The sequence below is a fragment of the Drosophila bipectinata genome, chromosome 2R (genome assembly GCF_030179905.1).
Source record: "Drosophila bipectinata strain 14024-0381.07 chromosome 2R, DbipHiC1v2, whole genome shotgun sequence".
In the NCBI taxonomy this organism is placed as follows: Eukaryota; Metazoa; Arthropoda; class Insecta; order Diptera; family Drosophilidae; genus Drosophila; species Drosophila bipectinata.
This window is the reverse complement of record NC_091737.1, coordinates 20,803,592-20,816,940: the sequence shown is the minus strand read 5'-3', so window position 1 is coordinate 20,816,940 and position 13,349 is coordinate 20,803,592. Positions and strand designations below refer to the sequence as shown.

Below are 13,349 nucleotides of genomic sequence, written 5' to 3'. Positions count from 1 at the left end.
TAGGGAATATCGGTTGGGCTGACTATCGAATAAAATTTTCCCGATTCGGAGAAATTAGAGATGGCACTTGCCCGCGAAATTTCAAATTACTTGAATGATATATATATTACAAGTTTCTTGTTTATTATTTATTATGAGTGGCCTTTAAACTATTTTCTAGTTACTTATTTTGTAAATTTAAAACAAAGTAAAGTTTAAATTTTTTTCTTTATTTTATAGTATCCGGTAATATAGGTGTATTTGAATTGTACATTATTATGCGTGTACCTAAAATCTGCGCATTAGAAACAATTTGAGTGTTAAATAGACTCTTAAAACTAAATACATAACAAAATAATAAACATTCCCAGCGTTGCAATTGATTCTTCTGATTGGGCTCCACTCATGCCGCTCCTGTCAATTTCCTGTCCATTCAATCTGTTTTGCTAATTATTTGCTACAATCTGTTTATCGGTATTTGTATCTGAACTACAATGTGTGGTGTAGTTTCGAAGAAGTCCCCTGTTAGTAAAGTAACCGATTTAAAAGCAACCGTCCATCCATTCTTGTCCACAAATGCGCCGTAATCTCACTATAAAAATTGTAATATTTTCGCAAATATGTAGTTACATTTAGTTTCTTTTTTAAAGGAAATTATAAATTACAGTTTCACTTTAATTTGCTCAAGGGGGCCATTTGTTCCTTGGTTGGTTCGTCCGTCGGTCGTCCTATGCATCATCGGCAGTTCCATCATCGGCAGTATCTGGAGCAGTAGCAGCAGCAGCGGCAACTGGTTCACTTGGATTCTCTGCGGTCGAAGCATCCGCCTGGGGCTCAGCTGCCGGCGCTGGAGCCCAATCTTCTTTGGGCGCAGCCTCTGTGTGAGTAACCTCTGGTTCGGGATGTGGCGGCGAAGGCCGAGCCTCAGCTGCCGGTTCGTCCTCTCTCGTGTCCCGAACAGGTGCTGGTATCTCATCATAAAGAGGCGTGCAGGCGGGTGAAGCATCGTGTTGGGGCTTCGGCTCTGATGAATCGGTTGCTACATCAGCTGGCTTGGCAAAATCTTCTGTCTTTTCCGGTGGCACACTCTCCAAAGTCTGGAGAGCACTGGACTCTGTCTTTTGCGCCTCTCGGGCGTCGTAGTCCTGCAGCTCGCGGTCCCAGTCCTCCTCGGTGTCAACCGCCCCTGCGGCGGCAGGCGGTCCTTCTCTTTTCTCGACGGTCTTGGGCTTGCTTTCCGATTCCTGCGCTGGCTTGGTGCCTTCGTCCAATGAACTTACTGAGTAACGGCTGCTATCATCCCGCGAGGCGCGACGGTTTCCAAAAGATTGGCGCTCACGATCTGGTCCATCACGCGGGCCATCACGTGGACCATCACGGGGACCATCACGTTGGCCATCACGTTGGCCATCACGTTGGCCATCACGTTGGCCACCACGACCTCCGCGCTGATTGTTGCCGCGACGATCATCGCCCATATCGCGGTCCCCTCTAAAACGGTTACCACCAGGACCTCCTGGTCCTCCAGGTCCACCAGGTCCTCCGGGTCCACCAGGTCCTCCACGGCGCTTGAAGTTATTTCCCCCTTCGTCTTCATCGTCACTCCAACGACCTCCTCTTCCCCCACCTCCCATATTACGCCCACCGCCTCCTCGACCGCCGCGTTGGTTGTCATTGAAGGGATTCCGAGGATTGAAGAAACCTGTGAATAGGAATTTATGAGTGATTGAAGGAAAATATTTTTTTTATTAAATAAATTTAATAAATAATATTAACCAAATTATTATTTGGAAACAAAACTAATTATTCTCTTTGAGAGACTCACCTGGTCCTTGCTGACGTCCGCCCGGACCACCGCCGCCACCCTGGTTCCGCATAAACATGGGGCCGACTCCGTTGCCACCATTACCAGCTGGACCGCCCATACGCTGATTAAACACCGCTGGTGGCGGGATGCGCATTTGCATCAGGCTAGTGGGCTGATTGAATCGGTTGTGGTTCATATTGGGAGGGAAGAAGTCGCCTCCGGGACCACCTGGTCCACCGGGGCCTCCTGGTCCACCTGGTCCTCCATTATGGTTCCCGCTTCGAGGTCCCATTCGAGGTCCGCCGCGATTATCAAAATCTGGAAGCAAATTAAGGATAAATGAGTGTTCCTGCTAGACTCTCCCTGAATCTCCACTCACCTATGCCCATAAAGTCAGGCCTTGGCATTCCGTGATCAATTGGGTTTAGGTTTAGACGCGCACGCGCCTCATTGAAGGCAGCGTTGGGCCCTTGGGCCTGGCCAGGTCCTCCCGGACCTCCACCGTTCTCTGCACGCCAACGCTCAGCCGCTTCTGACACATCCTCTCGTCCTCCCCAACGCGAACCTCCGCCTGGGCCCCGGGAACGATCCCCATCCCTATTGCGTTCTCGTTCCCGCTGAAACATTTCGTTGGCAACGGCCGCCACAGCCGCGTCCATGGACGACTGCTGCTGATTCGGAGGTGGAGGTGGGGCGTCCTCCAGGTCCATTTCGATGTCCATTTGATCGTCGCTCACATTGCCGCTATTGTTACTTGGCGGCGGCACGCTGCCGGAAATCGGTGGCGGTATGCCGCCTGAAATGGGCGGTGGTCCGCCCCCGGGAATCTGTGGCGGTCCGCCAGCGATGGGCGGCGGCACTGCCCCAGGCGGAGGAAATGGCGCTCCAGGTGGCAGGCCCATGGGGTGTGGGGGGCCGCCCATACCTGTAGATGAAGTAGCATTAATATTTTCCGCAATATGTCGCAACAAGACTAGTATTCCCTACCTGGAAACCCTGGAGGCATCATGTTGGGGGGCATCATCATCGGTGGAGGCATGTTGGTCGTAGGTATCATAATGGGGGGCGGCATATTGGTAGGCGGCATCATCATGGGCGGCGGCATATTGAGGGCCATTGGCGGGGCCATCGGGAACTGACCCCGCACCATTCCCATTAGCCCCGGCGGAGGTCCTCCCGGACCGGGAGGAGGACCAACTGGTCCCACTGGCGGCGGTTGTGTGGTGTCAATACCGAACATGAGACCCGGCGGAGGCACTCCCACAGTGGGTGCGGGCACCTCCGAGACAGTCGTTGCCACCGGCTCCTTGGTATGATTTTTGACCTGGCTGATCTTCTGGTTCATCCAACCTGGCATAGTGTCTTCGTCAAACATGCCGCCCTCTTCCAAAGCATCAAAGTCCGTGTCCGGACTCAGCTTGTTCCATGGGATGTAGGTAACTCCCAGCTCCAAGTCCCAGAAGTCCTTCCACTCTTTACTTTTGACACCTTTGCCAGCTGCCCACGAGATGGTGATGGCGCGTCCCTGAAGTTTGTGGTTTTTAAGTGCCTGCATGGCCTTGTGCGCATCCTGGCGCCGGTTCATTACAATAAAAGCGCAGCCGCGCGGTATAATTTGGTCGATGCTCACGATGTCACCATATTCGCCAAAGGTGTCCGACAACTCCTCCTGGTAGACAAGCTTTGACAGGTGGCCCACCCACAGCGTGGTACTGCAAACTGAAAAAATAGTACAGTCTTGTATAAGTTCGGAGATCAATCTAAGGAGCTTCTTGGAACGTTGTGATGGGTGTGCTGCTCATGTATATGGAATAATTATATAATGGCTATATATATACGAAGTAATTCTCCATTATCTATGAATTACGTACAATCTCTTTCAAAGCATAAGCCTCCATAACTGGGGCAGTGGGCATGACTTATTTTAGAAAATAAATCTAGATTATGGCTAGAATATGTTCCATAACAGGTAAATATCAAAAGAAATCCAATACATTGCTCGAAAACGCATAATTATAGGGATTGGGTTAATTTAAAATAATGCCAGACATTAAAGCTAAACACACACACACGTCAACGAAGCCAAGGAGCTGCAGAGAAAACAAGGATGTGATGAGAAAATATTGAGTGTTTTTTTTTTTGGTTTATGGCCGAAAGCCCAGTTTTCGACTGGCAGGTTATAGTTACCGCTGAGGTGCTCCTTCTTGATATCTGGCAGGCCCTTCTTCCGCCGCTCACGCTCGTGTTCACGCTCTCTCTCCTTGTCCCGGTTGCTGCGTTCCCGGTCTCGAGATCCTCTCCGGCGGCTGGAGCGCGGCGATCGACTGCGCGACCGCGATCGAGAGCCTCGCCGACGACGATCCGTGCCGGTAGCGCCTCCTCCACCGCCAGCGCCTCGTCCACGGGGTGACCTTGACCGGCTGCGGCTGCTCCGGCGGCTGCGCTTGTAGCGATCCCGATCAGGAGTCGGACTCCGCGAATCAGCCCCATCCAGATTGATCACCTATTGAGAGTCGGGAGTGTTTGCAAGAAATTTGAAAGTGATTCGTGATAAAAACGTTTACATTTCGTTAAGCATAAGTTGTGAGAAGGAGTGGTGGGGTGGGGTGGGTTGTGGTGTTGGGTGGAATGGGGATTAGGATGGCGAATGGGAAGTACTGGCTGAGCAAAGAACAAACTCAAAATAATTGATTCTCTGGCGTGTGTTGACGGACGTGTTGTGGCTTTGTTGCAGTGTGGTTTCGCTATCGACTGCACTGGCTTTTGTCGGAGGAGTTCCCTTCAACTATTTTTTGGCATTTTTCATTTTGCGTTTTCGAGCAAGATTTTGATTCTTTGGATTTACATATTAGGAACTTACCAAACGTTGTTATAGCATCGGTAACGGGTAACAGGTTGTTTCCGCCAGAAATTGCGTGTCTTTAAAACCTTACCTTTGACTTCGATTCAATACAAATTTTAAGTCTAATCTTTTGAGAAGTTATTCAAAATTTCAAGGGACATTCAGTTAAACTTTTCAAATGTTCTTTGGATTGGCACAAGGGCATCGTATTGTGAGATTAAGATTGCATATCAGACTAAAATTAAGGTTTAGGCAGTGGGAATAGCAACATCGCAATTAAGTAATTGAAAAATATTAAATATTTTAATTGAATTATGGTTAAATCGTTTGGTTCGGATCAACTTGGTCAGGACTACGCCGAAACTCCATCGGTTATAACAACATTTTGGCTACTTTCTTCGGCTCAACTGCACGTCAGCACTGATGAGAGGGCATCCTGATGCGACTCTCCTCGAAAATATCTATCTATGCTCTAAGGAAGCATATACAGTTCCTTTGGAAATAATAGATTTAAAAGGTATACCTCAATGGACTGCTGCTCCGATATGAACTCCACGTCCTTGTTGAGGTCCATGGCGTCGTTTAGGCCCATGCCCATGCCCATTCCCGGTGGCATTCCACCAGAACTCTAAAATATATCCAAAAATGAGAAAAAATCCGTCTTTAATAATAACTGACCTACCTTCAAGACGTTTTGGAAGTGCTGCTGTAGTGCGTCGTCCGGGTAGCGGTGTTTTTGGTTCTCTTCTTGCTGCTTGAACTTTTGGAAGTTCTGCAGAGTCTGCAGCTGCCGCAGCACATTGGGATCGTTTAGCAGTTGCTTGAGATTGTTGTTCTGGAAAAGGAATGAAAAATGGGATTTACTTGGAGCTCCAGAACGGCATTAACAAAAAGGAAACTAAATTTAAACAGAAAAACCGAAATGAATGGTTAAGAGGGTTGGCCATACGTCTAGCAGTTTCGATGAAGTTGGCGGCGAGTCATCGCCCATGCAGTGGTGATCGTCCGCCATCATCATTTGCATGCCCTCGTCCTCTTCCTCGATGAACTCCCGCACTTGATACTCGATTTCATGAGTCCCCTTCACGTATTCCCTCTTGTGATGGTGCGACTTGCTCGACTTTGACGAACATGAGGCCACCGACTGGCGTTTGGCATAGTGCTGCTCCGCATAATACCGCTTGGAGCTACTACTACCACTGCCGTATTTCTCGTGGCCATGCTGCCAAGGTTATGAGGGAATGCATTTTTAGTTAAGAAAATGGAGTGAGAAGATAGATATGCAGAACAACAAGTGACAGAAAGTTGGCGTTAGTTTTTAGTGGTCCAGCACCAGAGAGGGTTCTGTAGCATTATAGCTGACCATAGCTTACCGATAGGTCAGGCATATTTCCGCCCATCTTGTCTTCCGCAGCGGCGTTGTTTAGGCTTAGCTCCATGCTCATGCTCGAGCTGTTGAGACCGTTGGGTCCGCTCGACAGGTCTGCTAAGCTGAGGGCACCGCTACTGCTGGGGCCAGGACCCACGCTGCCTCCGGGACCGCCACTGGAGTTCAGCGGAGGCATCTGGTGGTAAATGGGATGGTTGGGATCAGCCAGATCGAAGATTGGCTGGATAACCTCCGACTTGAAAACGTTGTTTTTCTGCCACAAGTTTAGCACTCGGATGATGCGACTCTTGTCCTCGGGAGCGCAGCGGAAGAGATTGGCAAACGTCTCTGGCAGGTTGCGCTGGAAGCGTGGTGCAAACACGTCCTTCTCGGTGCCGTACTGGTGCCGGGACTGACGGACGATCGAGTCGATAACGTACAGGCCGGGCACCTTGTACTCCGGCTTGCACTTGAGGATGAACTTCTCCACGCTTTGCACAACATGCTTGTAGAACTTGATGGCTCGCATCGCTGACTTGGTGATTGCAGCCATCTTGGCCTTAGATATGGGCGGCCGGCTGTCGTAGAGCCCGGAGAGCTGCAAAGGAAAATAGCATTTATCATTTCATGTGAACGAGCCTTAGGCACTGGCATTGGAGTGGGGATGCGCGGATCTGCGCTACTGCCAGAGCAACCCTGGAAGGCCCCAGGCAAGTGAAATTAAGGTATTTGCCGTCAAAGACTTCTCATCATAGCAATCGAGGCGACACAACGGCTTAACCACACCTCCAGGCTCCTCCCTGGGCACCGGTCAAACACTTTTTCGCACGACATGCACACCTAGAACTCGGAGAGTCCGGCGGCCTCCGCCAATCACTTACCTCATTGTTGAAAGCCACGACGGTTTCCATCTTCAGATTTTTGATTCACTCACGGCGGACACTCGCGAACTTCAGTTTTGCATGCTTTGGTTGGTCTCTACGAACTTTTTCGAGTCGCTATGCGCCGTTTTCGTAAACTTTTCTTCGTTTTCCACGACTTTTTTTTTGAGCGTGAAAAAAATGGCTGACGCTAGTGTTGAGCAGCCGAAAAATGTTGTACAACGTTTTTAATTTTTGCTATCGATGAAAACAATCGATAACAGAATGCAATTAATAGACTTAAAAAATTTGTTTATTTTAAATTATTATTATTATTCAGAAAAAAATTGTTATATTTTAAATGTTTCTTTTTTAAGTTTTTCGATTTCGTTTTTAAAAGAGTTAGGTTTTCCAAGAAAACTAACTAACATTATTTAATCCGGTTCTGTTCCCAACACTCTTACGCCACAGATGCATAAAAATTGCATTTTACAACACTCCAGAATTTAACAACAACTGAAATAAACACATAAAAACAACACCTTGCAAGTCAAATTAAAAACAATGAGCTCTAATCACCGCCCACTTGATGAATCGGACATTTTGCTCATCCGTACCATTCGCGACACACCTTCGCTTTACGATCCCCAGCTACCGTCCTTTCGGCTCTCGCAGCGAAAGGAGGAGGACTGGGCGAAGGTGGCCGAAGTGCTTAACATCTCCATAATGGATGCCCGGAGACGTTGGACATGTCTGCGGGACCGATACTCTCGGGAGCTAAAGCAAAAGCGTCTTCACCCAAGTGGCGAATTCGGACACAACGACTTCTTTCGGAAGATGGATTTCCTACGCTCCTTCGTGCGAAAGCGACGCGAGAGGCGAGGGCGAGATAGAGAACGTGATCCCAAACCACATGTATACGCCAAGACCCGACGGCGGCGGGTTTGGATTTCATCCGTTGGCATGCCTTTGGAAAATGATCCTATAATCGAGGAGCCGAGCTCCCAAGAGTTCGATGAACAGCAATATGATGCAAAGCTAGAAGTGCAAACAACGCAATCTGAGACCTACTCTGTTCTCGTAGAAGCAGACGAGGGTCAAGAGCCTGACCAGGAAAGTTTCAAGGAGTTCCTCGACACAGAATCAGAGCACAAGTCTATGCAATCCCACACTGTGGTCATACACCCGGAGCCAGCCACTATGAAAGGGTCTTCGCCTGCGGTTGAAGCAGTAGATCCAGCCCATGGCGATGTGAACTACGTAGTTTGCATGCCAAATCAGGAAAGAGAGCAGTTTACCACAGAATCTGTTACTCCTGTAGCCCCGGCGACAGTACAGACTTTCTCAGAAACTGCAGATGACTTCTTTTGTAAGTCAATTGCAGCCTATTTGCGACAGCTTTCGCGAGTTCACAAGATCAAGGCCAAGGTGGAAATGTACCAAATCCTCGAGAAGTACATACTTCTTGAGGAAAGCGGGAGGGCGGGGTCAGGCTGAACAGGTGGCTACGCTTATACATATGTAGCTGCTGGTGTATATAGTTTTTAACATAGATTTTAATGCAGTACAAATATACAAAGTGACAAAAACTTTCAGCTTAGTCTATGAAAAGCATGACCTGGATTCTAGCAAAAGTCCTCATTGATGATATTGGCATCGACCGCTAGTCCGCGCTCTTTAAGCGCCTTTGATACCAGACGGTGTTTCTCCTGCCGTTGTTCCTGCTCGCGACGCTGGGCATCGAGGATCTCGTCGACCGATATCTCCTTAAGCGGCAGCTTCTGTTCTTTTTCACGATCCTGGTTTGAGATAAAAAAAAAACGCAAATTACGCTGCCTCAATGTATCAAGTTTCACCTACAATTTCGCCCAGCAGCACCACATTTTCGCCACGGATGATGAAGACTCCCCTTGGAATGTCGCCGTACTCGTTTCCAACATGTATCCTTTCGATGGTGCGCTGCAGCACCAGGTTGGCAAACTGATCCACGGAGCGCAAGTACCCTATTAGAGTCCGACCGTCTCGTAGGAGCACCATAAGTTTCTCTGTAAGTGGCCGGTTTTAGTGGCGATGGTTTCTTTTGGACAATGATGGCGCTACTCACTATCGACCTCTTCTAGGAGGTGAGCTGTGCCTGCCAGGGGGTTTAGATCGTCCATGGGAATTTTTTAATGGGTTTTATGTGATTAAATGCTACTTATTCCAAAATAATGGTAAATTGTTTAAAAACTAATTCTACTCGATAACGATAGGAATGATTAGTGTTGCCAACATATCTGAAGATTTTACAATAAAACATGTAGATTTGATTATGTTTAGTTATTTAAATGTCTTTTATCTCTATTTTTATTAAATTATTTTTTAACTAAGCTTAAAAAATAAAAATGTTTAAAAAAAAAACTTAAATTGAGAACCAGTTGGAGCAAAGCTGACATAGCTCATCTCTAAGAAAGTCGATATATTTTTGTTTACATTGAATGCCGGCATGCGGACTGCGCTGCGCTGTCAGAAACATTAGGAAATTCGCATTTACGTCTAATTAGAAGCAAAATGAAGTAAGTAATCAAATTTTTAAAACTCCGGGTATACTCATCGAAAATCCACAGGCTGAGTGTAGACGGCCTCCTCGTCTACTTTCCGTACGAGTACATCTACCCGGAACAATATGCGTACATGCTGGAGTTAAAGCGAAGTCTGGACGCTAAGGGCCACTGTCTGTTGGAAATGCCCTCGGGAACGGGAAAGACGGCCACGCTGCTCTCCCTTATTGTAGCCTACATGGTGGAATACCCGGAGACGGTGCGGAAACTTATATACTGCTCTCGCACAGTGCCGGAGATCGAAAAGGTCATAGCCGAGTTGCAAAATCTAATGGTTTACTACGAGCGGCATTGTCCGACCCCGCCACCCTTTACTGGCCTGGTACTTAGTTCACGCAAAAACATGTGCATCCACCCGGAGGTCAGCAAAGAACGTGAAGGAAAGGCTGTGGATGGAAAGTGCTACGGACTCACTGCCAGCTACATACGTGATCGGCATGAGATGGATTCTGAGACCCCTATATGTAAGGATCTCTTGGTACTTTTTTGGTTCTGGCATGACCTGGAAAATGTTTTTAGGTCAGTATTATGAAGGCTTTACTCTTGAGGGAAAAGAGTCCACCTTGCCCGTGGGCGTGTACAGCATCGACGATCTCAAGGAATACGGGCGCTCCCGTAACTGGTGTCCCTATTTCCTCGCCCGCTATGCTGTAAGTGTTATTCTTCATTTAGGTAGTAAGAGTTAAGTTCAACCATTAAGTTGAAATGGTATATTTTTGTAGATTGCCCATGCCCAAATCGTGGTATACAGTTATCACTACCTTTTGGATCCAAAGATAGCCCAGGTAGTATCCAAAGAGATGACTCGCGAGTCCTGTGTCGTTTTTGATGAGGCCCACAACATCGACAACGTCTGCATCGACTCGATGAGTGTGAAGATCAACAGAAGAACTGTAGAGCGCAGCACAAACGCCCTTAACCAGCTGACAAAACTCGTACAGGAGTAAGGCTAGCTTACACCACAGTTTCTTGGTCGATATCTAAGTCTCCCTTTGCAGTATTCGTGAAGAAGACACTAATCGCCTGAACGAGGAGTATCAGCGCATGGTCCAGGGATTGAAAGACGCCAGCGTGCAGCGAGAAACGGATATGATTCTGGCCAATCCCGTGCTTCCTAACGATGTACTTACCGAAGTAGTCCCCGGAAATATTAGAAACGCTGATCATTTCCTTAGCTTCCTACGCCGGTTCATTGAGTACATAAAGACACGACTGCGTGTCCATCATGTAGTACAGGAATCCCCGGCTGGATTTCTTAAAGACATATCTTCCAAAATCTGCATTGAAAGAAAACCCCTACGTTTTTGTGCAGAGCGATTATCGAGTTTGCTGCGCACTCTAGAGATCAGTGACATGACTGAGTATGGAGCTCTCACATTGGTATGTATATTCATGCTGAATAAATTTACCATTTTAATCTTAATTTTTTTTTAGATCACACATTTTGCCACCTTAGTGTCAACGTACACCAAAGGTTTTACCATTATCATAGATCTGGATGACAAGACGCCCACTGTATCCAATCCTATTTTGCACTTTAGTTGCCTGGACTCTTCCATTGCCATGGCGCCTGTTTTTTCGAGATTCCAGACTGTGGTTATCACCTCGGGTACCCTTTCGCCCATGGATATGTACCCGAAAATCCTAGACTTTGATCCTGTAGTGATGAGCAGCTTTACTATGACTCTTGCTCGTCCTTGCCTTCTTCCAATGGTATTAATTATAGTTTAAATTGTCAGACTATACTAAAACTGTTTATTTTTAACAGATTGTATCTAAAGGCAATGACCAAGTGACCATTTCCTCAAAATTTGAGACCAGAGAAGATACTGCAGTCATTCGCAACTATGGTCAGCTGCTGGTAGAGGTAGCCAAAACAGTGCCAGACGGCATTGTGTGCTTTTTCACATCCTACCTGTATCTAGAGTCCGTGGTGGCTTCTTGGTACGACCAGGGCATCGTTGACACATTACTGCGCTACAAGCTACTCTTCATCGAGACCCAGGACAATGCCGAGACCAGCTACGCCCTCATGAACTATGTTAAGGTGAGATACAAGCAAACAGTAATGCACCAGGTTGACATATATAACTGCTATGGCTTCTCTAAAAGTGTGCTTGACACGGCTACCTTGCTCTCGTTTTTTTATACCCTTGTGAAGTGGGTAGCGGTTACAAAGCCGTGTATGTTACACAGAACAAAATGGTACTAACTAACCTATGTCACTTCCCAAAGGGTGTTCGCAGATTGAATTAAAAATGCACTGCCTAAATTACTCTCATTTCGACTTGCAGGCCTGCGATTGTGGTCGCGGTGCAGTATTGCTGGCTGTGGCGCGTGGCAAGGTCTCGGAGGGTGTGGATTTCGACCATCATTATGGTCGCGCGGTGCTCATGTTCGGCATCCCCTACGTGTACACGCAGTCCCGCATTCTCAAGGCCCGGCTGGACTACTTGCGCGATCAGTTTCAGATACGTGAGAACGACTTTCTGACCTTTGATGCTATGCGCCATGCCGCCCAGTGCGTGGGTCGAGCGCTGCGTGGAAAAACTGATTACGGCATCATGATATTCGCGGACAAGCGTTTCTCGCGCCAGGACAAGCGATCCCGTCTGCCCAAGTGGATCCAGGAGCACCTGGTCGACAGCTTCTGCAATTTGAGTACTGAGGAGGCCGTGCAGCTGGCACGTCGCTGGTTGAGGCGCATGGCGCAACCCTTCACTCGTGAAGATCAATTGGGAATCTCCCTGCTGACGCTGGCCCAGCTGGAGAACATGGAGCAGGAGAAGCTGGAGAGGCAAGCGCAGGGAAAGCAGGGCGTGGGTGGCGAGGTGCAGGAGCTGTAAGCCAACCGGATCTTTGTCCGACTCCTTCCGGGAATAATTCAAGTTGCTGAGCGTCAGCTAATGGCATTGAATGTCATTAAAAGCGGAGCACAATGTCGGTGCTGGAAAATTTAAAAGTTAAATCGTTTGGGCTGCCATGCAAATCGGACGTAAATGTCCAATTAATGGCTAATTAATATTATTTATAATTTCGCGGGCATGACTAACAGATCGCTCAAGGCAGCGAAAGGGCGCAAGCGCAGAGCCAGCTTGCCGTTGAAAACGTAAACGTGTATTGGTTAAGCCGCGACTTAAGTAAACTTTGTAAACTATAATGGTTGCTATTGCAATAAGTATGTAGTTACACATTGAGATAATGATCTGAGAAAATAGAATGTCCTATTTTCGATTTGCTGATTTTGTTTTTCATGGGTCTGTAGTGTCGCGTCGTAATCCATTTAATTAACTGAAATTGTTTATAGAACAATTATTATTTACACGAGCAATTCACATTATTGATAGCAAATGGAATTGTAAATTAAATAATCTGGCAAAAGCTGATATGTTAATGGCTCCTGCCTTTGAAAGTCCCGCCGCTACACTTTTTGAGGGGCTCGCAATCAGCCGCCCAATGAACCGAGATGACCGAACAAATTTCTCGCAAGGCTGATTTGGTCTGGAATGGATTGGGCAGTGGATGTGCAACGCTATCGCCTGCCTCATAATTGCCAACGACCCGTTAATGATGCAGTCGCAGCCAGGTTATCAATTCGAAATTATTGCACCGGGGTCCGAAGCCAGGCGCCAACGTTTTCTTAATGGTCGTGTTTTGTTTCCCAGAATGTTTACTCTGCCAGCATGTTTTTAATAAATCTTAAATCGGAAACTTTTGGCCGTCAAACAGTGACTCGAAAGAAACAAAGAAGTTTCGAATCGAGTCGAAAATAATATACCCTAGCAGATGTATTTAAAGATACAGATAAAGGTTTTTGAAGTATCTGTATCTGAAGACCTCAGAAATTTATTGGGTATAGTATCTTTAGAATAGCCGAGCTGTTCAGATCTAT

General features: G+C 47.2%; 4 protein-coding genes across 7 annotated transcripts; 2 read left to right on the top strand and 2 right to left on the bottom strand.

Moving 5' to 3' along the window:
• Positions 1–204: 204 nt before the first annotated feature.
• Isha (Insulator su(Hw) mRNA adaptor) lies at positions 205–7,092 on the bottom strand. 4 transcript variants are annotated; one of them, XR_001773155.3, is made up of 11 exons: positions 6,879–7,090; positions 6,002–6,595; positions 5,578–5,850; positions 5,311–5,463; positions 5,152–5,256; positions 3,974–4,289; positions 2,774–3,505; positions 2,166–2,711; positions 1,805–2,104; positions 645–1,681; positions 205–571 (listed from the first exon to the last, which is right to left on the bottom strand). XR_001773155.3 is itself a non-coding variant. In XM_017237128.3 (10 exons), exons 1-10 carry the CDS (start codon positions 6,906–6,908, stop codon positions 708–710), a joined length of 4,023 nt encoding a protein of 1,340 aa, XP_017092617.2. In that variant the 5' UTR covers positions 6,909–7,090; the 3' UTR covers positions 205–707. The 4 variants fall into 4 exon arrangements, 3 of the variants coding, with proteins under 3 accessions (XP_017092617.2, XP_017092619.2, XP_017092620.1); XM_017237128.3 differs by having other exon boundaries at positions 205–1,681; XM_017237130.3 differs by lacking the exon at positions 5,578–5,850 and having other exon boundaries at positions 205–1,681.
• A 250-nt stretch (positions 7,093–7,342) lies between these two features.
• hng1 (hinge1) lies at positions 7,343–8,449 on the top strand. Its single transcript, XM_017236983.3, has one exon. It carries the CDS (start codon positions 7,422–7,424, stop codon positions 8,352–8,354), a length of 933 nt encoding a protein of 310 aa, XP_017092472.2. The 5' UTR covers positions 7,343–7,421; the 3' UTR covers positions 8,355–8,449.
• LSm1 (U6 snRNA-associated Sm-like protein LSm1) lies at positions 8,396–9,114 on the bottom strand. The gene is made up of 3 exons (XM_017236982.3): positions 8,962–9,114; positions 8,718–8,902; positions 8,396–8,656 (listed from the first exon to the last, which is right to left on the bottom strand). Exons 1-3 carry the CDS (start codon positions 9,014–9,016, stop codon positions 8,483–8,485), a joined length of 414 nt encoding a protein of 137 aa, XP_017092471.1. The 5' UTR covers positions 9,017–9,114; the 3' UTR covers positions 8,396–8,482.
• A 170-nt stretch (positions 9,115–9,284) lies between these two features.
• Positions 9,285–12,691, top strand: Xpd (general transcription and DNA repair factor IIH helicase subunit Xpd). Its single transcript, XM_017237110.3, has 8 exons — positions 9,285–9,412; positions 9,464–9,921; positions 9,977–10,107; positions 10,180–10,400; positions 10,456–10,837; positions 10,892–11,170; positions 11,226–11,504; positions 11,752–12,691. The coding sequence occupies exons 1-8, from the start codon at positions 9,408–9,410 to the stop codon at positions 12,301–12,303; spliced, it is 2,307 nt and encodes a 768-aa protein (XP_017092599.1). The 5' UTR covers positions 9,285–9,407; the 3' UTR covers positions 12,304–12,691.
• The last annotated feature ends 658 nt before the right edge of the window (positions 12,692–13,349 follow it).

Bases quoted from the DNA above. Each gene is read 5' to 3' on its own strand.
- Isha (XM_017237128.3), bottom strand. From the start codon at position 6,908: ATGGAAACCGTCGTGGCTTTCAACAATGAG. The intron at 6,596-6,878 runs GTAAGTGATTGG...TTTCCTTTGCAG, and splicing joins TCGTGGCTTTCAACAATGAG to CTCTCCGGGCTCTACGACAG. The intron at 5,464-5,577 runs GTATGGCCAACC...TTCCTTTTCCAG, and splicing joins CTTCATCGAAACTGCTAGAC to AACAACAATCTCAAGCAACT.
- hng1 (XM_017236983.3), top strand. From the start codon at position 7,422: ATGAGCTCTAATCACCGCCCACTTGATGAATCGGACATTTTGCTCATC.
- LSm1 (XM_017236982.3), bottom strand. From the start codon at position 9,016: ATGGACGATCTAAACCCCCTGGCAGGCACAGCTCACCTCCTAGAAGAG. The intron at 8,903-8,961 runs GTGAGTAGCGCC...GGCCACTTACAG, and splicing joins CCTCCTAGAAGAGGTCGATA to AGAAACTTATGGTGCTCCTA. The intron at 8,657-8,717 runs GTAGGTGAAACT...ATCTCAAACCAG, and splicing joins TGGTGCTGCTGGGCGAAATT to GATCGTGAAAAAGAACAGAA.
- Xpd (XM_017237110.3), top strand. The intron at 10,401-10,455 runs GTAAGGCTAGCT...CTCCCTTTGCAG, and splicing joins CTGACAAAACTCGTACAGGA to TATTCGTGAAGAAGACACTA. The intron at 11,505-11,751 runs GTGAGATACAAG...TTCGACTTGCAG, and splicing joins CCCTCATGAACTATGTTAAG to GCCTGCGATTGTGGTCGCGG.